Source organism: Hemicordylus capensis, chromosome 1 (assembly GCF_027244095.1).
Source record: "Hemicordylus capensis ecotype Gifberg chromosome 1, rHemCap1.1.pri, whole genome shotgun sequence".
Classification (NCBI taxonomy): domain Eukaryota; kingdom Metazoa; phylum Chordata; class Lepidosauria; order Squamata; family Cordylidae; genus Hemicordylus; species Hemicordylus capensis.
The window spans coordinates 357,062,120-357,084,505 of record NC_069657.1 but is presented as its reverse complement, the minus strand read 5'-3'; the positions used below and the strand labels follow the sequence as shown (position 1 = coordinate 357,084,505).

Below are 22,386 nucleotides of genomic sequence, written 5' to 3'. Positions count from 1 at the left end.
CCTCTTGAGCCACTGCACCTTCATAAAGGCATAAAGGCAGCTTGTCTCTTCAGCAGTGAGAACTGTGCATATATGCATACATTCCTTCTTTGAACTGCAACACATGACTGAAAAAAATAAATGATAGAACACATTACAACATATTCGAGAAAAAGGGAACTTCTCCAAAAGGCCTGTTATTGCATTTAAAGGGACAATTTGGAAGTAGCCTATGCACAGGACATAATCACAGCAGCTGACCAACCAAAACAATCATCTCTGTCCTCCCAATACCGGCAACATACCAGCTTATTTCACAATTCCCAAGGTCTCTTTCTAACAACCTTATCAACCTAACAAAGGTGTTCATGTAATTTGTCAATAGGAATAAGCTAAACATAGCCAAGAGCAAAACCATTTTAAAATTTAAAATGTATCCACTGATATGGCAATGTATTCCTTATATAGATAGGTGTAAATGCTTTGTTCTGAGTCAAACTTTTGGCCCATCTTAGTCTCCACTGCCTATTCCTATGGCAGTGCTCTCCAATGACTGAGTCAGAGTTCTTTCCCAGCCCAGTTACCCCAAATCCAGAGCCAATTGTGGGTATTACTATGGAATGAATATATTCACCATTGATGCATGTAACATATTCTTCCACATCATCATATAGTGGGGAAGGAGGATTAAGATTGCATCTCTGTACAAACATAGGCACTTAGCTGCTTTTACAGTCTCAAAGCTTTGACATTCTTTTTAAGCCTAGCACAAGTCACTGCAACCACATCTAAAAATAAAGGTGTGGGGGGAAATTGCATTTGATTTATAACACATTTCAGAGACAATTTTTGTACTAGTAAAATAGGAACATAGGAAGCTGCCTTATACTAAGTCAGAGCATTGGTCCATCTAGCTCAAAAATGTCTACACAGACTGGCAGCAGCTTCTCCAAGGTTGCAGGAACAAGACTCTCCCAGCCCACCCCCGAGTTACAGTACTACCTGCATATACTTCATAACCTTGTGGGTTTCCAAATCCTTGTGTGTAAATCTTTGTAGATATATCATGTACAAACAACCACTTTGTATATAATTGTGCTTTAGCAATGTACTGTATGCTTTGGTAGTTTGTTGGTTCAATAAAAAAAATTTTGTCCTATCAAAAAATAAATAAATCTTGTCCTATCTTGGAGATGCCAAGGAGGGAACTTGGAACATTTTGCATGAATTATGTGGATGCTCTTCCCAGACTGGCACCATTCCCTGAGGGGAATATCTTACAGTGCTCACACATCTCCCATTCAAATGCAAACTAGGGCAGACCCTGCTTAGCAAAGGGGACAATTCATGCTTACTACCACAAGATGTGAAGTCTCGTTCTTTTCTATCCATCACTCAACTTCTGATAATTCTGCAATTTGTCCTCCTGACATGACCCTCTGAATGTTCTCTCATTTGCTCCAGAATTGCACCTCCTCTCTTCTCCTTCAAATACACCCAACTGTCCTTTGAGTTCTACTGTATGCTTTTGTTCATTCAGCAGGTTTCATTTCTCTTCTCAGCTTCCATTGTTGAGCCTGATTATACCTTCCTGTTCAGCCCTGCTGCTCCTCTATATCCTCTGCTTGTGCTGCAACTCCAGTGTTTTCTGTCTCCACAAAACTTCTAGGATATTTAATTATCATTTATCATCTCTAGTCCTCACTCATGGACTGTTTTCCCTCCTCCCGCACTACTGTTTTCTTCCTTTCTTTCCCCATCATTTCAGTCTACCCCAGCAGCGTAACCACATGCTACCTTCACGTCCAGCATTTCAGCACATCTCCTCTATACATTGTGATCCTCCTGTCCTACCCCATCATCCTGTAACCCACTGTTTGCATTCTTGGCTTTGTCTCTCTCCTCCTCCCTTTTCTGGAGAAGATAAATCACTTTAAAGAAGTCAGAGGTATTGTTTTAAAATGCTTTCCCTTCCTGAAAGATCTTTCCATAATTTTCTGCCCACATGATCGTGCTAATGGTCCAATAAGACCATTTTTTATTATAGCTAGTAAAATGTGTTTCCTCCCTTCCTTTCTCCAAGGAAAAGTGGGTGATAGGGCTGTATCACTACATCATTTGCAGCACTGGTAATAAACAAGTTTCATTCTAGGCACTTGCAGGAAGCATTCATTCTTAGAGCCAATGCAGTATTTGGAAACATGAAGAGCTGAGTCAGAGCAAGAATTGTGCCAAGCTGGCATCTCCTGTGAATCCTGCAGTTACATCGACTGTTTATCATTTACATTGCACCATGAATGTGCATGCTGTCTGTACGTAATGAACAAGATGGGTCCCACTCTGACCTGCTTATAATATGCCACAAGGCACAGGGAAACAATAACAGGAACCCTAGAGATAGGACACTGAACAAACCAATTCACTGCTATTTTTGTGAAGGGAACTGGGAAAGCACAACAATTAGAGATGTACTTTCTGGAAGAAGCAGAGCTGTGTTTTTGCTACAAAGAATCAGAGGGCTGGACGGGGTCTTGCAGGCCCCCTAGTCCAAGACTATGCTCAATGCAGGATATCAAGTACTAGTGTATCCACAACACAAGGTTCTGTTAGAAGACTTCCAGCCCCTAGGTAATCCATTTCATTGGGGAATGCTCTTACCATTAGGAAGTTTCTCCTAACTGACAAACTATACCTTCCTGATACCTTCCTGTAATACCTTCCATTAGATCTAGATCCTGATACCTTCCTGTAATACCTTCCATTAGATCTAGTCCTGCCCTCTGGAGCAGCAAGGAGCACATCCTTGTCTTTTTCCATGCAACAGACCACTAGGGATTTGAAGAGCACAATTCTGTCTTTCCTTATTTTCTCTCAATTACACGGAATATACCCAGTTCTTTCAATTTTTCTTTATAGGGTTGATTTCCCAGACCTCTGTCCATCTTTGTTGCCCTACAATTATCTACCATCTTCTTAAAGTGCGGCACCCAGAACTAGATGCATTATTCCTTATGAGAGCTGACTAGTGTAGAATAAAACGGAACTATTACTTCTGATTGCTTAGAAGTAATATGGTTCAATTAAGGCAACCTAAAACCACATGACCTTTGGGGGGGGGCAGCTGTATCATACTGCTGACTCACATGGACTGTGTGATTGACTGCAATCCTGTAATACGTTTTCACATGTGCTACCACTAAGTAAGGTATTCTCCATATTACACCTGCTTATTTGAATTTTTTGTTGTTTTGCAGCACCTCAAACATCCTCCAGGATTTCTCAGAGACGATGGACAGGGATTCTGAGAGCATATCTAGAATGCACTTTGTGAGTGTTGAACTCATTTGAGGTAAATAAGGAGTTGATTAGGAAACAGCTATCAATCTTGAACTATCAATTTCCTTATTAATCCTGATCCGTCTCCATTCAAACTGCTTTGGGAAGTTGTACGCAGTTTCCTTTTTTAGAAGAAGATGGAGACAAAATTGGAGTTGAGCAATTCTGCCTTTTCTCTGCTACCCCTTAAGATTTCACCACCCTTACTAGTCCTATTCAGGCAGTATGTTGCACCTGCATTCCTATGTTTGTAAACACATACATGTTTTTGTGTGAATGACTACCTGCATTCATTTCAAAAGTGAACATGGGTATAGGTCCTTCAAATGCACAGTACAGAAAGGAAAGGTATTGCTGAACCACATCACATGTAATTATCTATACCTGCATAGAGAGCTTTACCTGTGTACACTGTACACAGAAGCCCTATTCAGAAATTCTGCTGTAAGAATGTAGAGATGTCTGCTTTTGTGTGAAGGGCTCTACCTGCATTCATTTTTAAAATGAACCTGGGTACAGGCTTTCCCAAGTATACATGAGAAGTGTGCTGCTGTACCTGTGGATAACTATGTGTATACCTGTGTACACTTACTGTATAAGTGCTGAACATGATGTGTTAGTTTGGTGGGTGTTGAAAATGTGATGTGAATTCGTCTACTGAGAAACAGGCCTGCCATTCCTTCAAACATGAAAATGCCCTTTTTGTTGCTCTTAACACCCCTTGACAGTCTCAGCTCATTCTGTTACCTTTCCTTTCACTGTGTCTACAAATCTGAGCTACTCATCTATATTAATCTTTAGTTACTTGCTATTCTTCCTTCCTTCTTGTACTCTTTAGCCTACTTTCCTTAAAGAAAGAAAGCTTATGAGATCACCCAGCATAGAGTGAGTGAGTGAGTGAGTGTCCCATCAACTTCACAGTGCCTTGACCAATATGAACCAAATTCATATTGTAGGGACACACAGGGACACCTCAGTGGCATAGTTTGTGATGACATCTGCCCTGATTCTAGATGGTGGACCCTTATTAAATGGTTGAAACACAAGTGGACTAACTTGTGAACTGCCTAACCAATATGAACCAAATTTGCTACAGCGGTAGGGACATATAGGGGAGCCTCAATGGTGGAGTTTGTAATGATGTCATCCACCCCAATTCAAGACGGCAGATGCATGAACATGTGGTGTGCAAGTTGGTGAACTTGTGGGCTGTCTAACCAATTTGAACCAAATTTGCTACAGCTGTAGTGACAGACACATGGGACACCTTAACAGCACAGTTTGTGATGTCATCCATCCCAATTCAATATGGCAGACCCTTAAAACGAGGTGAAAGTGGACTAACTTGTGGACCATCTAACCAATTTGGACCAAATTTGTTATGGATGTAGTGAGTGACAAATAGGAACACTTCAAGGGCGTAGTATGTAATGATTTCATCTACCACAGTTCAAGATGGTGGATGTGTACATGTTTGAGGCACAAGTGAGCCAACTTGTGAACCGCTCAACCGATTTGAACCAATTTGCTGTAGGGACAGATAGAGACCCCTCAATGGCATAGTTTGTGATGACGTCATCCACCCCAATTCAAGATGATGGACACATGAAGGTTTGAGGTGCATGAGGGCTAACTTGTGAACCGCCTAACTGATTTGAACCAAATTTGCTACAGGTGTAGGGACATGTAAGGACACATAGGGGCAGCTCAACGGTGTAGTTTATAACATCCACCCCAATTCAAGATGGCAGACGTGTAAACGTTTGAGGCTGAAGTGAGCTAATTTGTGAGGATGGTAATTATAAATGAAGATTATTGTGAAAGCAAAGTAAGCAGATTAGTTCTTACCAGAACTTGTTTATTTTCAGCTCATCACTAAGTTTTTGTGTAGACATATTGGATTTTAAACATGATTATTGTTTTTGTTTCTCATTGAATTGTTTACAACTGCACCTTTAATAACTTCTCCTTCAGAACCTCCCACCCATCATCAGCCTCCTTCCCCATTACTTTTATCTAGCAACCCTCTAAACATATAAAAATCAGCTTTTCTGAAACCTATTTGACTATGCTCATCTTTCTATATGATCAACAATTCCATAGTCACTTTTCACCAAAGTTCTCACTACTTCAACCTCATTGAGCAAGTCTTTTCTATTGGTTTAGGACCAAGGCAGTGACAGCCAAACCTCTTGTTCCTTTCTCCACCAGAGGAAACCGTCAGCAAGGAATGTGAGAAATTTGTTGGAGATTTGATGCTTAATGGAGTTTGTCTCCCAACAGGTATTAAGTCCCCCATTACTAATAATTTTAGCTTCCTTGAAGCATTTATAACTTGTTTCAAGAAAGCATCATCCACATCCAGTATGGTGATATGTAAAAGAATCTAACTACAGTGTTGCTTTGATTTCCTTCTCCATGGCTCTTTACCAGTGCTCTCCACTGGGCTATCATGTTCACTTTATGGGATTTCTATGCAAGTATACAATTTTCAACAATGCTTCTGTTGCAACTGTTCCTTTTTGAATCAGTTTTATCCTGCAATTGCTACATTCAAATCCTGGGAAGCATCTCCACCAAGACTCAGTTATTCATTCATTCATATACGCCTTCCCTCTAAGGCATGCACATGTGCACGTGCTCACATACATTTGGACGTCCACTCAGCTAATTTTAGATTCTGCTCAGGTTTAATCAGGAAGCCTGCAACCCTGGAGAAGCCTCTGCCAGTCTGTGTAGACAACACAGTGTTAGATGGACCAATGGTCTGACTCAGTATATGGCAGCTTCCTATATTCCTAAAATTAATTATAATTAAAAGCCTGAGAAAACAGGTGTGTCTTAAGGGTCTTTAGAAAACCAATCAGAGTTGGATAAGCTCTTATTTTGACAGGGAGTGCATTCCAAAGCCCTGGAGCAACCACAGAGACTTGGCCCGACTCGAGTCACCACCAGACAAGCCAGTGGCAACCATAACTGGACCTCCCCAGATGATCTTAATAGGCAACAGGGTTCATAACAAAGGAGACAGTCTCCTTTGTGGAACTCCACACAGTAACTCTTGCTTTGCAGAACAACCATCTCCAAATGACATCATCTGGCATCTACCCAAGAGCTAGGAACAGAGCCACTGTAGAACAGTGCCACCTAATCCCACCTCTTTCAGACATCCCAGAAGGATACCATGGTCAATTGCATTGAAAGCCACTGAGAGATCCAAAAGGATCCACCAAGTCACACTTCTTCTGTCAATACCTAATTAGAGATCATCCATCAGGCCAGCCAAGGCAGTCTCAACACCATAGCCCACCCGAAACGGGTCTAGATAATCAGTTTCCTCCAGGACTGTCTGGAGCTGAGAGTCCACCAGTCTCTCTATCACTTTGCCCAACCATGGGAGATTAGAGACAGGCCTATAGTTGCCTAACTCTTAGGGATCCAATGTAGGTTTTTTCAGGTATGATCTAATGATAGCCTCCTTAAGACCAGGATGCATCCTGCATTGATAGTTATACCTATCAAGTAGTTTATCTTCCTATATTAGGAGATCAAGCTCATCTTGTTTATTTACTATACTCTGTGCCTTACCCAAGCCATGGATATCATGCTCCAATGTCTCTGTTGCTGTCTTACTGTGGGATTTACTAGGCACAATCTCCCACTTGCAGAGGGCAAGCGACTGAAGGAGGTGGCCAGCAGTGCGCACCTCTGCTGGCCCAGCTCTGCTCATCCTCAATCCATTGGCCAGGATCCCAGCTGATGGAAGGACAACATGCACATGCTCCCAATGGGCCCCATGTGCACCCTCCTTCCATTGGCTGGGACTTGAGCCTGGCCAACAGAAGAAGGATAGGCAGAGCCCAGCCAGTGTGGATGTGCGCTGCCTTCAGCCACTTGCCCTCTGCCCCTCCTCCTTCCATTGGCCAGGCTTCCAGCCGATGGAAGCAGGAAGATGGTTAGAGCTCAGCATGCAGAGATTCATGCCACCAGCTGCCCCCTTTGGCCATTTTCGCTCCATCCATCTTCCTTAGGAACATAGGAACATAGGAAACTGCCATATACTGAGTCAGACCACTGGTCTATCTAGCTCAGTATTGTCTACACAGACTGGCAACTGCTTCTCCAAGGTTGCAGGCAGGAATTTCTCTCAGCCCTATCTTGGAGAAGCCAGGGAGGGAACTTGAAACCTTCTGCTCTTCCCAGAGAAGCTCCATCCCCTGAGGGAATATCTTGCAGTGCTCACACATCAAGTCTCCCATTCATGAGCAACCAGGGCAGACCCTGCTTAGTTATGGGGACAAGTCATGCTTGCTACCACAAGACCAGCTCTCCTCTCCTCCCAGCTCCTCCTCCTCCTCCTCTCCGGCTCCCAGCTGATGGAAGGAGGATGAGGGAGAGCCGGGTGAGCAATGTCATGCATGTACCGCATGGGGGTGGCCTTGCAAGTGGGGAGGCCAACCGTATGTAAACACGGGCATCCTCTCCCCTTGCTACAATCCTAAGACCATCGGGTCCATTTAGGTCAGTGTTTCTATAATGACTGGCAGCAATTATCTAGCGTTTTAGTCAGATCTTTCATAGCCCAACTGGAGATACCACAGATTGAATCTGGGACCAAATGTATGGAAGACACCTGTGCTCTTGTCACCAAGCTATGGCCTTCCCCTTAGTGTGTAGATGTTGCTTCTGAATTAGGGTACAGTTGATGACTGCTGTTGGCGGGGGGTGGGGTGCCAGGAAGACCTTATCTGAGCTAGAAAAGCTTGGATTATTTTCTTTCCCTAGGGCAAGGGTAAGCAATGCTGTGGATTGAATATGGATGTGAATATCTTTAGATCAGGGATTCTCAACGTGTGGGTCCCCAGATGTAATTGGACTTCAACTCCCATAATTCCCAACCAAAGGCCACTGGGGCAGGGGATTATGGGAGCTGAAGTACAATAACATCTGGGGACCCACACGTTGAGAAACCCTGCTTTAGATGCTCCTGAACTATAACTCCCATCATCCCCAGCCACATTATCACAGCTGGGGATGATGGGAGTTGTAGTTCAGCAACATCTGGAGAGCCACACGTTGTATACCCCTGCCCTAGTGTATGAGATGTGGCTCACTCATCTGAACTAGTTAATAGAATTGTTTGATTGATCCAAGGATGAGCTTTGCATAAAGGCATTTTGTTGAATCCTGGCTTCTGTTTGGTTAGCAGGGTAGAGGCAATTAATATGCCTACCTTGCATTAGCAGGGTAGAGGCAATTAATATGAAGATTCCCACAGCAGTATACAAAAACAATAAAACAAACTACCATAATTGTACACTTTGCCACAAGGAAGTACTGTGGGATAGAGTGGGGACTCCATTTGATCCTCTGTTTCAAGCAGCCAACTGGCTTGGGCTGGCTCCGTTAAGGGCAAATATGACTTCCTGCTGCCACTCAGATCAGCCTGCTAATTTGATGGGCTAATGCAGTTTCTGAAAAGTTGAAATATTGGCACGTACCATAATGAACAAAGTGCATGTGTCAGCACACTTGTGGAAGCTACAGAATTTTCTACTCTGGTCACAATAAAGCCCTCTTTGTGGTTGATTTATACAAACTCACACATTTGCCACCAAAAACAAGTCCAAAACAAAAGCATGGCTTATTACCCAAACTGCACTATGCAATCACTGGATGGGGACTCTGTCTATCATGGAATAAAACTGCTAAGTACCAACAACAGAAATGTGATAAAACACTATGACGCCTCAACAATTTGGAAGTATATGTATTTATTAATGACTACTATTTGTTCCAGTTGTCACTACCCCTTAATAGCCCTTGTGTATGTACAGTCCTCTCTGTACATAAACTGCTTTACACAACTCATAACTGCTGATAATACAATCTAAGCGCAAATTAAGAAAATGAATACTGTATATATTTTTCCAGCGCTCAAGCACGTTTTTGGTAGCACACAAATGAATCAGGCAAACAAATTTAAAATTGCATTACACCATACTTATTTGCATAGTGCTTTTGAAGCAATACACAGGAGGAAGTGAACAGAAGGAGAGAACCATTAAATGAACAACATTAAACAAAAAACTGTCATAACTTATTCTGGAGTGAGAACAACAAATTAAAACTGTAAGAAGTTGGAGGCGAGACGACTTGAAGTAATGGAACTAAATATGCGGAGGGGATGGGACAATTGGAATATGCATGAGAATTATCCATTAATGAGAATGGATAAAAGAGGAAGTTTAATTGTCATCAAAGGGCTAAAAGAATGCAAGACCAGTGCCACTGGAGAGGAGATGATGCAACCCTGTGATATGGCTGCAAGTCCCATTCTGGAGGATCACTGAGGGTCAAACATGTTAAGCACATATGTGGCTCAGTGTACTTGCTCTTTCTTGCTTAAATAGCTGCTGCGGGGGTGGGGGCTGTCCTGATTCTAGTTTAATCCATAGTGAGAGGAAGGTCTTACGTCCATCTAGCTCCATATTGTCCATATTGTCCATATTGTCTCCATATTGTCTACACTAACTGGCAGTGGCTGTCCAAGGTTTCAGACACAAGTCTCTCCTAGCCCTTTCTAGAGATGCCCAGGACTGAAAATGGAACCTTGTATACAAAACAGATGCTCTGCCACAGAGCTACAGCCCCATCCCCTAACTAGGTTCAAGTCAGTTCTTCATGAGGGAAGCTGCCATGGTCTCAGTGGGGCCAACAGATGCCATGGAGCAGCTCCATCAGGATTGTGATTATGGCAGGGCCCAAACGTAAAGCTCTATCTCAAGCCATGTCATACTGTAGCCCTGATCTAGATCCTGCTCCCACAGTTGCTAGCCTATTTAGGCGGCGGGGGGGGGGGGAGGGGGGACACACACTGGAGACAAGCACATCCTTGACATAACATGCAGTTTGGGCCAAATATGGTTCAATACTGTTTAGGTAACAAAAGGAAGTTACAGCAATCTGCAACTCTCCTCACTGTCCCCGTTCTTTTGCTCTCTCTCATCTCTCTCTCTCCTAATCTCTGTGTGACAGCATGTGGTCCTCAAACAGGAGTGAGTATTTGTTTTTTTCTAAAAGTTCATTCCCTCCATTTAATCCCACCTGTATCAATAATCTTTGAACTGTAAACATTTTCATAGTAGAAAAGTCTGGGCAAATAATCACAGCTCCTAATTTTAGTGACAGTCGTAGGAAGAGCTGCTCCCTTAATATTAAAATTAATCACACAAACTGCTATGACGTGACAAAAGCAATGTAAGACACATACAAGAGACTATAAAAGCTAGACTAATTATAAAATTACTGTATCTAAAAAGGACACTTCAATGGAGCACCAATACAAATTATCCCCACAGAGGGGGTAGAAGAATTTCTAAATGCAGGCTGTGGCATGCTGGTTTGGTTACCAATTTGTTCCCTCTTGTGCAAAACAGCTACTGTACGTGACAGATTTACTTCTTTTTTTTTTAAGTGCTGAGCACTTGTCTCTTGAAGAATTACATACTGTAAAGGATATAACAGAAAGTAGTTAATTAAATCTCAAATCCATAGGACCATTTATACAAAGTATTTTGCAGGAAATCTGTTCTATTTAAACAGCCAGAGGGAGGAACCCTCTGTGTATCTCTCTTAGCTTAAAGGGGGATAAAGAGCTACAAGACAAACTCTTTAAGCAGTTTAATTCTCCAAGACAATTCAGAGTTCTCTCACATAACATGAGGAACACTTTAAGCCTATAAAACCATTGCCCACATTACATTACTCCTTAGACCTAGTGCCGAACTAGAAAGAAAGTGTAGTTCATGGATATGCAGTCACCAAAACTGAAATCTGTGTTTTGTGTAGGACCAACATACAGTATATTTCTTTTCCACACAAATTGTATCAAACTGTATCAGTCTGCTTTTGTTGTGGAACTCTGTAAGACAGCATTTTACATTGTGGTGTTTTAGGTTTCCTTAAAAGACCAAGTACAATGACAAAGAGAAGCTTTAGATTGTACATCTCCTAAGTGCATTTGAATCTTCCTTTGAAAATATAAATTTACACATTTTATGATGCAGAAAACTATCTAGCAATGTCAGTCAATCACTAAAGAGAACGCAATCCACATGCTTTTTCATGCCTCCCAAACAAGCCTTCTGCAGAACCATTTCTTAGTGGAATGTGGCTTCTATCTGGGATTTTTCCATCATTCTTGGGCAATATTTATGAATGAAAACCTGAAAAAATTAACAGAAATATAACCTTATCTTTATCAAAAAAAAGTTTTGGCCTTGCTTTTAAGTGACAGTGTTCAATGAGTGCAAGCCTACACAGTCACACAAGTTTAAAAGTCTCTATGGTGGTAGCAGATGGTTAGACTGAAGGTTAGCTGTGGCCAAGCCCTCACAGCATCATACACCTTTTGTCATGGTTTTTGTTTTTTGGCCTCAGAATTAATCAAGCCTCATCCTTATAAAAGACAATCTTTGGACCTACTCCTAGCACAGTGAGATGCATTCTGGATTTCTCTTCTGCACACCATGTCTCCACTGAATGACAAGGTGTGCAGAAGAGAAATCCAGAATGCATCTCACTGTGCTAGGAGTAGGTCCAAAGATTGTCTTTTATAAGGATGAGGCTTGATTAATTTAAATTTGATTAGATTTAAATAGGTCTCTATAGTCTTGTTCTGCAGATTTTGAATCTGCATGGAATTTGCTCCATGATAACCTCAGCTGAGGCCGACTCTCTTACATTCCTTTTGTGAAAGATCATTTCATATTTACTCCCCTCCCTTCTTCTGGCTATATGACTAACTGCTAAAGCTCCCAGTGAAAACTTGTCACAGGAGCTATTTGGTTGATTTTGGTAAACTTTTAATTTTTAATGGATTGTGGGAGGTGGGGGGCTAAGAACTAAGTTTGGTGACATGGTTTTTTGTGGGGGGGATATAATTATTGGTTTATTTTTCTTTTTGATACCATTTTATCATTAAACTGCGGAATCTAGCATTATAACTCCTCCATTTTGGAATTGTAGACCCATGCAGGACACATTTTGCTTCAGTAATCCTATAAGTTTGTATTTTTGAGTTTGCCCATTACATAAAATTCTTATAAGTTTGACAGAGTATCAAAAAGAGTTGCTATCTGGAAAACCTGTCACGTATGCATGCTTTATATGTACTTATTGGCCATTGTTTGTATTTTTTGTTTTTGTTTTTTGCTTTCCATACAGATTTCCTTCTATATGTTTATTTGGTGTTTGATTGAGGTTCCAGTCTGTGGTTCACCTCCTTTAGTCTGGAAGACAACATTGTTGCACCAGTGTAGCACTAGCCTGGAAGTCAGCCACTGTTTTGCACGATGGTTGCCATTCTTACTTTGGGAAAGTTCTCAGCACTTAGTTAATCATCCTGGACATTTTGATGGATGGCAGTCCTCGTCTTCAAGCATTAGTACGTAAAGACACAAATGACATAACAGCCACTGTGCTCTCAAAACACACTCCTTGCATTGTTGGCAGACATAATTAATTTGCTTTCAGGATTGACACAGCGGAAATTGGTTCTGTGGATTTTGGAGCAGAACATGCTATGCAGAGCTACAATTACCTGGCAGCTGTAGAACCTCCTCCTCCTCCATCTCTGAAGCAGTTTTACAACATTTTATAAAAAGCACCTACTTTTTCTTTTTAAGGGTGCCAAGTCAACAAATAGTAAACGAAGAGATAGTAAAAAAGCTGGCAACTCACTTTACAATGGTCATACTGCTGCTGTAAAGCTGGAACATCCCCACCAATGGGCATCTGCTTTTTCAATTCTTCATCTTTCAGATTCAGCCATTTGATAAGCTCTTCAAGTGATGTTAGCAATTTATTCCACTTCTCTGCACTTGCCTCCAGGTGAGCCCTAAAATGAGCACAATTCTTAAGCCTTGAACTACAAAAAATATATAATTTCAACTTATGCACATAGCGCCAGTGTTAACTGAAGGTATTTTCACTAATTTAATGGAAATAACTGGTCAAAACAGTTCAAAAATCACTCAAAAATACCAAAAAAGCAAAATAATCTAATACAAAAACCACATGATATTACAGATTACCCAAGTGATACCAGAATCTGTATAGAATTCTACTGAATGAATAGCACAATGGGAAGAAGGAAAATCCTCATTCCCTTTTGCTTTAGGTTGTGGTTTTTTAATACAAATTTTAAACTTTTAAAAGTGTTCAAACTAACACAGCTGCATTATGTATACAGTCACTAAATATGTTAATATGGCATAGTAAACCACAACAAGAACTCTAATTCCTAACAGGAGAGAATCCACATTTCTATAAAAGACATTTAAGCCTATTTACATGACCATTGGGGGATGGGTTGGAGAGCTCCTACCACACTAGCAATACACAATCAGAACTTCTGTTTGGGTCAGCAAACCAAGGAAACACACAATTAAGCCAGGTGCAGTATCCATTGTTGAAATGGAGAGAAAGCATGGAAAGTCCTCCAAGGTCTGATTGGCCATGAAAGAGTAGGCGGACCCAGTCCTGCTGAAGTTGCTCCAGCTACAGGATCATAAAGTGTGCTTTGCAGAGTGGCACATCAATGGATGGCAGCCTCTGTAGCCACAGCTCTCTATTGTTTCCATGCAAGTGAGGGCCTGCTGGGTCTTGGTCAGTGTTCCCTCTAACAGGGATTCCCAGATGTTGCTGACAACTCCCATAATTCCCAAGCAAACACCATTGCAGATGGGGATTCTGGGAGTTGTAGTCAATAACATCTGGGAATCTCTGTTAGAGGGAACACTGGCCCGGGTGGGTGGGTAGAAGAGGTGAGTGGGTTCACATAACCAGAAAATCAAGGTAGGAAAGCTCTCCTCTCCTCCTACCTTGGTTAAGAGCAGTGTATGATAGCTGGGTTACTTTGCTTTGAGCAACCTGGGCTGAAGGGGTTTTTGTGAGTTCATGTGATCATGAAAATCATCGTGAACTCAAACCATTGGATGGCTACTAGGGAGAGAGCCTTTTCGCATATTGCACCTCATTTATAAAACAGCCTACCATTTATGGAACAGTGCGGATTGCCTGGAATCATCATTTTGTTCTTTTAGATGCCCGGTAAAGACCTTTCTGTTCACTTAGGCCTTTTAAATTTGATTTTAAAAACTGACTCAAAAATGTTTTTAAATTGCTTTGTACTGTAGTGTGTGTGTGTGTGTGTGTGTGTGTGTGTGTGTGTGTGTTGAAATTTCATGTGTTTATGTGTTTTTACTCAATGTTTTAATGCTGTGTTGTAAGCTACCCAGAGAACAATTTGTTATGGGGTGGCTAAAAAATAAAGATTATAATTGTTGTTGTTAATAATAATCAAATCAAATCAAATCAGGGTAGCCTGCCTCCTTTCCTGATTTTAATGGTTGTGTGAACCCAGCCATTGGCTGACTATTGAAAGTGCACACTTCAAGCAGTTGCGGAGATGCAGTGAGAGCCTCTGTGCTGCTTTGTTATTATGAGCACAATTATGCAAGAGTGCTAATATTTGAGAGTGTTCCCTTGCACTCTGGAAGCATTCTATCAAAGCAGAAGTGCGTCCCTTAAGGCAGGAACATGTTTCTGCTTTTATAGAGTGCTTCTGGATCATAGGAGAGCACTCCAAAATAATAGTGCTCTTGAGCAATTATACTCATAATGCTGAACGCAACAGAGCAGCACGGGGTTCTCACTGCGACTCTACAGCTGCCTGAAGGGTGCATGCTTTGGTATTTGGAATATCAGCCATTATATGTGACAAACCAGAGGCACTAAAGGGGTAAAAATTGGATGCCTGGACACATACCATTGCTGATGGAGATTATATATTGTATTTTGCTGAATCAATGAATTACTGAAGTGTTGTGCTGTAATTCAGCCAATATGACATGACATTAGTGTCACTACTCTTGATAATGTCAGAACCTTTTTATTTTTCTTACTCACTTGTCTGCTTCAAACCATGGCAAACAGGGAGTATCACCACATCCTAACAGAAAGGAATTGTTGTAATCTTCTCCTATCATTTACTCTCTACTGTTATTTCAATGTGTCTAGTGTACTTTAGAGTCTTAATAGCTTCTCTGCGTTTTTAGAATGATTGTGAAGCAGCCCTGACCACCACTTTAATTCCATCCATTCAATGACCTTGATTAACTGTATGACCATATAATTACCTTACATTGCTAGATGCCTTTTCTAGGTGCCACCTGGGCTATAGGACATAACCAAATCCTTCTCTGTTTAATTTTCAGCTAGCTCAGATCACAATACTGGTAGCAGAATGCTAGCAATTATGAAGGAGGAGGAGGAGGAGGACATCTCAAAGGGAACTGCATATTCAGTCATCAACTCATTCATTCTCTCCTTGATAGCACTGTGCGCATTATGCCCCAAGACATACCTGCATTCTTACAACTGATGCAAGGTAGCTATTTTTCATCATAATCACCACAGAACAAGTCCACAGATGACTATTCAGCTGACATGCAAGGCCTTACCAAAAAAAATTTTTTAAATGACACACAATCTGAGCAGTATTCCCTCTAAGGTGTGTGCATGCTCACACATTTTTGATGTCCACTCAGTTAATTTTAGATCCTGCTCAGGTATAATCAGGAAGGCCCCACTCTGAATGCACGTGCTCACATACTGCTTTGATACTGCCACCCAGAACAAGACTCATTCCACAAAGAGATGAAAAAATGAGAGAACACACTGAACCTGAGCTTTTGTTATTAAAGGCCAATGGGGACTTTCTCTATGGCAACTCAATGGCATCACTATCCTTAGCATATGAATGGGAAATCCCAATACAGTTTGGCATTGGAAACAAAACAGAAAATTAATTTTACTAGCAGACCCGGTGCAGAGCATCTGTGCTGCTTTGTCGGCGCCGCCACTTTTTCTCCCCCAATTCATCACCGCATTGCTCCCCACCTTGGAGCCCTGAGCCGCCTCCTGGCCTCTCTCTCTGTCCTCAGTCCTACTACTACTACTACTACTACTGATATTTATATATGGCTCTTCAACCAAAGTTCACAAAGCGGTTTACAAAATCCTTCTTCTCCTCTCCCTCCTCAGTCTTTTTCTCTCTCTCCAGCAGTTTTCAGTCTCGCCTCCTCCCCTCAGCCCGTCTCCATGTTTGCCTTGCAGTCTCCCCTGCACTCCCCTCCCCCATCCCAGCATCAGGCTCCCCACGCAGCCTTCTGCTGCCCCTGCGGCCATTTTGCTCCCCTTGGCAACACTTTATTTTTCTCTCGAGCAGGCAGTGCACCGGCCCTCACCACTGCTGCCGCCATGCTTTATCCCCCACGCGGCTCCTCTATGTTAGGCCATTAGCAGCTGTCTCCTGGGGCCCATTCTGTCGAGTGTGGTGGTTCGCCACCCACCTCCTGGCACGCTCTCCTGGCACGCCACCCACCTCCCACCCTTGCACATGTCTCCTCCTCTGGGCCCGCCAGTTGCACGGGCAAGCCTTCGTCAGCCCGGCCAATCCGCTTCCCCCCACCGCCACCTCTTTGCCGCCGCCGCTTTCTCCCAGTGGCTGTTTGCCGCCCACCCTGTACCTCTCTCATCCTTTCCCACTCCCTCACCCCTTGTCACCGCTTGCTATCTCCACCGCCCAGCCAATCAGCTTCCACTCCGCCAAACATCCCCACACATCCTCATGCATTTCCAGCCCCGCATTTCTGCCTGCCACGCACTGGCTTAGTGAAATAATACTGCAAGTGCCAATAAAGACCGACCTGTGATGTACCTGGTTCTTTATCAAGGGTCAGACTGGCTAAATCTGTCTGTCTGTAAGCAAAGAGCAGATCCCCTGAAGCATCGTAACAGGGATCTGGCTGACAGAATCAGCTACAACTTTTCTCATAGGTACAAAAGGGGCTTGGATTAGGCTGTCAGCACTAAATTGCAGGTTCAACATTAAGGCTCCACTCCTTGATTTCCCCTCTCATTGCTTAAACAACTTCAGTTTGTTTTTTGGGCTTTAAACTCAGTTCCAACTTTTCTCTCACCTGCCCCTCCTTGGGTCTTGGCTAAGGAGCTATTTGTTCTCTAGGACAACATATAGATTGCTCAGTACTGTGTGAGTTCAGTCATGGGTAACTCCCTTCAAGGCATAGGCTGGTAATATTCTTTACTACTATATTGTCAAGTGAAAATAAAGTTGCATTCAACTTTAAAACAAATATAGCAGTACTTGGCAGGGTCCATCTCATGGGCTTTTCTTTTGACAGCTGTTCAACTCAGGAAGGATTTAGCTATTTTAGGCAAGCATGTGAAACATGTGAAGCGGGAGGCATTTCATTATAGGATTAGATAGAAAATTGGTTAAATCTGCCAGAACATGTGTTTCTATGCAGTCAGGCTTATATTTTTGGATAAGGAAAAACTTTGCTTATTTTTCTTAATCCCAGTTTAAGCAGCCACTCAAATACTTCCTAAACACGAAGGCACAAACATGTTTGAGTATTTCTTGAATTGTGGTCCCAAACCTCCCTGACCCCTTCTAGTTTCTGCTTTTATTGGTAAGCGCTAAATTCAAGCCAGATGTGGCTATACTGATTATGAACACACACCAGGCTCCTTTGTCCACAAATAATATGTAACAGATATTATCACTGTGAAATACAGTTTGTAAAGCTCTATATCACTTTGCATAGATGTCTAGTTTTAATGCAGCTGCTGTAGCCATTGACCATAACTATTTAACTGAAAACATTTACAATGTATAAGAGTAAAACAAAAAATACACTATAATCAGGAAACATACAGCAATATCACATCTAAAAATCACTGTATCAAATACCCATTTGGCAGGGGATTATATTAGCGCTAACAATCCTTCTCCTAAGTTTGCCTCAGACTTGTATAAAAAGTGTTACATTTCTGCACTGACATTCCAAACTCCTAGAAGCCTATTGTCAAGATTAGCTCTTCTTGTCTGGCATTTCTAACACATGTTCAGCTACAAAGCACTTAATATTATTCTTATGGTCCCTATTTAGCCTCTCCCCAATTCTTGAGAAAAAAACTTAGGTGGTGGAAGACTGATTTTTGAAGCCTTCCCATTGCTTAACTGATCACAGCCTCATTTCTAGGGATGTGCAAATTGATTCAGGCACAAAAAGCTTTGTACCTGAATCTGGCTGATTCAAGTGATTTGTAGACAAAACAAATCACCCCTGTGTTCAATTCCAGATTTGGACCTGGAAAATTCGGAGATTCAGACCTCCATTTTGTAGCCAAAGTGGGTTGGGTGGTAGTGCCCAATGGGTGGAAGCTACCACTCAAACTTCAAATAAACTGGGCAAAGGGGTGATCTTTAAAGAATTTTTGAAGATGGTACATCTTTAAGCCTTTTCCAAAAGGGAATAATGGGGATTTCAGCAGCCTTATAGCTCCAAGTGGGGGGCACCACAGTGGCCCAGAGTGGGTGGTAGTGCCCAATGGTGCAAGGAAGCTACCACCCATATTTCACTCCACTCTCATTTCCTACCAGAGAATCAACTCTCAGAAGACCTCAGACATTGAAAACAACAAAACCCAGTGCCTCATGAGCTTGTGGGTTTGTTGGCACCCTATGTGCACTACACCACAACCCCGCTCTGGACCACGCTGGTGTCCCCCATGTGGAGAGAGGAGGAAGCGACATGACGGACCCAGCCAGGGAGAGGGGGAAATGGGGTGCCAGGCAGTTGGGTGGCGGGTGCAGCACAGACTGCTCGCTTGCCAGAAACTGCTGCATGGAGGCATGGGCACACCTTGGTAACTTTGGTGCCCAGACCTGAAGGCCTTTGGAGCACACTGCCCCCGCCATGAGTTAAAATTTTAAAAGTTTTTTTTTTTTTTTACAAATTAAACCTGCATTTTTCAAACCGTGGTGCCAAAAGGTCCAAGGGGGCCTCCAAAGGCTGGGGGGATACCTACCACCATGCTGCCCCATGGTGCCAAACCACAGTGCCAAAAACTTCAAGAATTCTAGCCGCTCCATGTGCACGGCTGGGGTGTGGGGGTGAGCCAAGTAAGCCTCCCCCACTCCCATGGTGGCACTACATTAACTATGGCAGGCACACAAGAGCTTCCTTGCCATTCTCAAGGGCTGCTGGTCCAAACAGTCGAGTCCAGCAGCCACTAGGGATATGCACGAACCAGTCCGGAGGCCATTGTAGAGGCCTCTGAACCGGTTTGAATGTGGTACCGTTTGAAGGTTTGATGCTGGGGGTGTGTGTGTGATTCTTTAAGGGCGGTGGAGGGTGCACTCCCCCCCCCCGCTTTTCCTCCGCCAGTGCTCCGTTGTTTGGAAAGCATATGGGGTGGCAGTGCCTGCCGCCCCTTCCCCCATTCTCACCCGGAAGTGGCCGGAAGTAACATCTGTGCGCGGGCCAGGCAGAGGATGCCTCTGAATACCAGTTGCAGAGGAGTAACAGCAGGAGAGAGGGCATGCCCTCAACTTCTGCCTCTGGCTTCCAGCGGCATCTGGTGGGCCACTATGTGAAACAGGATGCTGCACTAAATGGGCCTTGGGCCTGATCCAGCAGGACTGTTCTTACGTTCTTACTTCTGGCTGCTTCCGGCTGAGAATGGGGGAAAGGGTGGCAGGGAGGTACGCTGCTGCCCCCTATGCTTCCCTCAAAATGGAGCACCGGTGGAGGAAGAGCAGTGGAGGGGGTAAGTGCACCTTCCCCTGCCCCCAGCGTTGAACCGCAGCTCCGTGGATACCACTAGTGGCCGCTCCGGCTCTGCCGACACCACCACCACCACTGGGGGGGGGACTGTTCGGCTCATGGAGGAAAGGCCGATTTTTCCCAGAAACGATCCACAAATTGATTCCTTGAGACAAAATGGAGGGCGGAAGTGACCTCTGTGGTCACTTCCTGCCCTCTAGGTATCACAGATACAAGGATTTTAACCCTATCGTATCTGCTGATAGTGGAAATGTATGTCTATTAGCCACCCTGCAGATACGTGGAACATTAATAATAGTTCCGTGAATAATTAGGTTCTCCTGTACTCTAAAGATCTACTAATTTTCAACATGCCTTCTTTTAGTAAATGAAATCAGGATGTCAGTCAGTGTGTTTTGGAGAAGAGCATGTAACAATAAGTAAATTTCTTAAGGAAAGCATCCTACACTGCCAAAAACAATCAGTGACTGTGCTACTGGACTGAGCATCAAATGTTAACTATCTCCTCCTGAGCATTTGCTTACTTAGTTAAAAAGTAAGTTTAAAAGTATATCTGTTTTCTTCACCTGAACGTTCTTCAAGAAGGGCAAGCAAAAGGTGGTTTTATTCTTTGGGAAGTGATGCACCTGTTCTTTTTTGTTGTTGTTCCATTCTGACTGTCAGTCAAGCACCATTCGTTTCCCAGATTCAAATACAGTATATTCCAGTTTCCCTACAAGATTTGTTAGAGCACCCTTTTTGTTAGGCACATCTGGCCACACGTGAAAGTGTTGGGTCCCTATATACTTTAGAGGGTAGCTTTATTAATGGGGATGCAAAAGCGGGGGGGGGGGGTTCTCACACCAGCAGTCCCCGCTTGAAAGTAATGTCCAAATCATCCTTAAGCTACAGACGTGCTTAAGAACAATAGCAAAGAGTCTGGATTGAAAATGGGGGGAAAGCAACTTGCTCCCAGAATAAAAGATCAATTGTAGCTGCCCTTGGTATTTGTAGAATAAGAACTGCCAGTTAAATACCTCTTGCTGGGCAAGCATTTTTGATCCCCAGAAATATATTTTTCAGAACTCTCCTGAGGCCTATCCAGCAGCACTTATCTGTAGCTACTTCTGCCTCTAAAATGTATGGCTCTTTTAGCTTACAGCAGAAAGGAAGAAAACTGCTAAGGATGAACTTCATTCCTGTAGAAAATGGCAATACCCTTCACGTACACCATTGGAGTCCACTTCAGTTCTGTATTAAGGGTTTAAGTGGCATAAGAAGCCTTCTGCTAGAATGGCACTGAGGGTGAAATAACCTCTCAGTGCTCCTTTTCAATCAGGAAGGAAGGTCAAACTATACGTGACCAGAAATTTTATTTCATTGAACAAGTTAAGGAGATTTTTCTTCAAACGAGGACCTGAAGGAGGACCCGATTTTTCCCCAAAAAATCAGAGCAGGGCTGCAGCCTAGATTTAATATTTGTGGCTGTTCCTGAACCTATGCTATACTTTAAGTGCAGCTCAAATTCAGAAAATATGGGACTGGAAAAAAGAACACTTCCTTTATACATCACTCAAGTTTCAAAAGCAAAGAGAGGCACAGGTATGCCTGGAGTCAGTTTTACTCTGTTTAACCAACCCTGCAGAGTTGTTGTGAGTTTTAAATATGATAATGTATGTAGTTTTGAGCTCAATGAATAAGGAAAAGGGAGATTATGCTACAGAAAATAGAAAATAAAATAAAAATACCTAAGCCCTGTTTAGTACTGTTGGCTACCACCAGGGGTCTACCTGCCCTCTGAGCATGCTCAGAGGATATGCACAGCAGACTGGTGCTGCAGCCCTCACAGTTCTAGTTCTTTGTGTGGCTCAAGGGCAGACTGATGTCAGAGAGAGAGAGAGAGAGAGAGAGAGAGAGAGAAACAGACCAACCCAAAGCTACTGAAGAAATGTAAACTTTATGTAATGTAATTTGTAAGAAATGTAAATTGTAAGAAAACAAAACCAGAACTGGAGCATCTAAGCAATACTACATGCAGTCTTTAGCAATCAAAGTTCAAAACACAGTTCTAGCTTTCTAATTTTGGGTGTGTGTAAGCTGGCTTCTAATCTCACTTGACCAATTAAAAACAACAAAACAACCGTTTCAACTGAGAAGGGAGGAAGAAAAGACACATACAGACAAATGCGAAGGCAGGGTAGAAAATGAGAACCAAGAGAAGGGAAGGTAGGGCAGGAATTGGGCAACTCAGACAAGCGGCTGCTGCTGGTCAGCAGGAAAAGAGGGGCAGGATTTCAGGGGAGAAAAATCTCCAGAAAGGCAAAGGAGCTGCATAATTACCCAGTCTTGGCACAGCAAACAGGCATGGGAT

The 22,386-nt window shown here is 42.8% G+C and overlaps 1 protein-coding gene across 15 annotated transcripts in view; it reads right to left on the bottom strand.

Annotated features, from left to right (window-relative positions):
* Positions 1-22,386, bottom strand: part of UTRN (utrophin) — a 567,675-nt gene that overhangs the window by 168,120 nt on the left and 377,169 nt on the right. For all 15 annotated transcript variants that reach the window (XM_053290644.1, XM_053290686.1, XM_053290679.1 and 12 more), the window contains one exon: positions 13,060-13,216. In XM_053290644.1, coding sequence (XP_053146619.1) covers positions 13,060-13,216 — 157 coding nt within the window. The remainder of the gene's footprint in view (positions 1-13,059; positions 13,217-22,386) is intronic.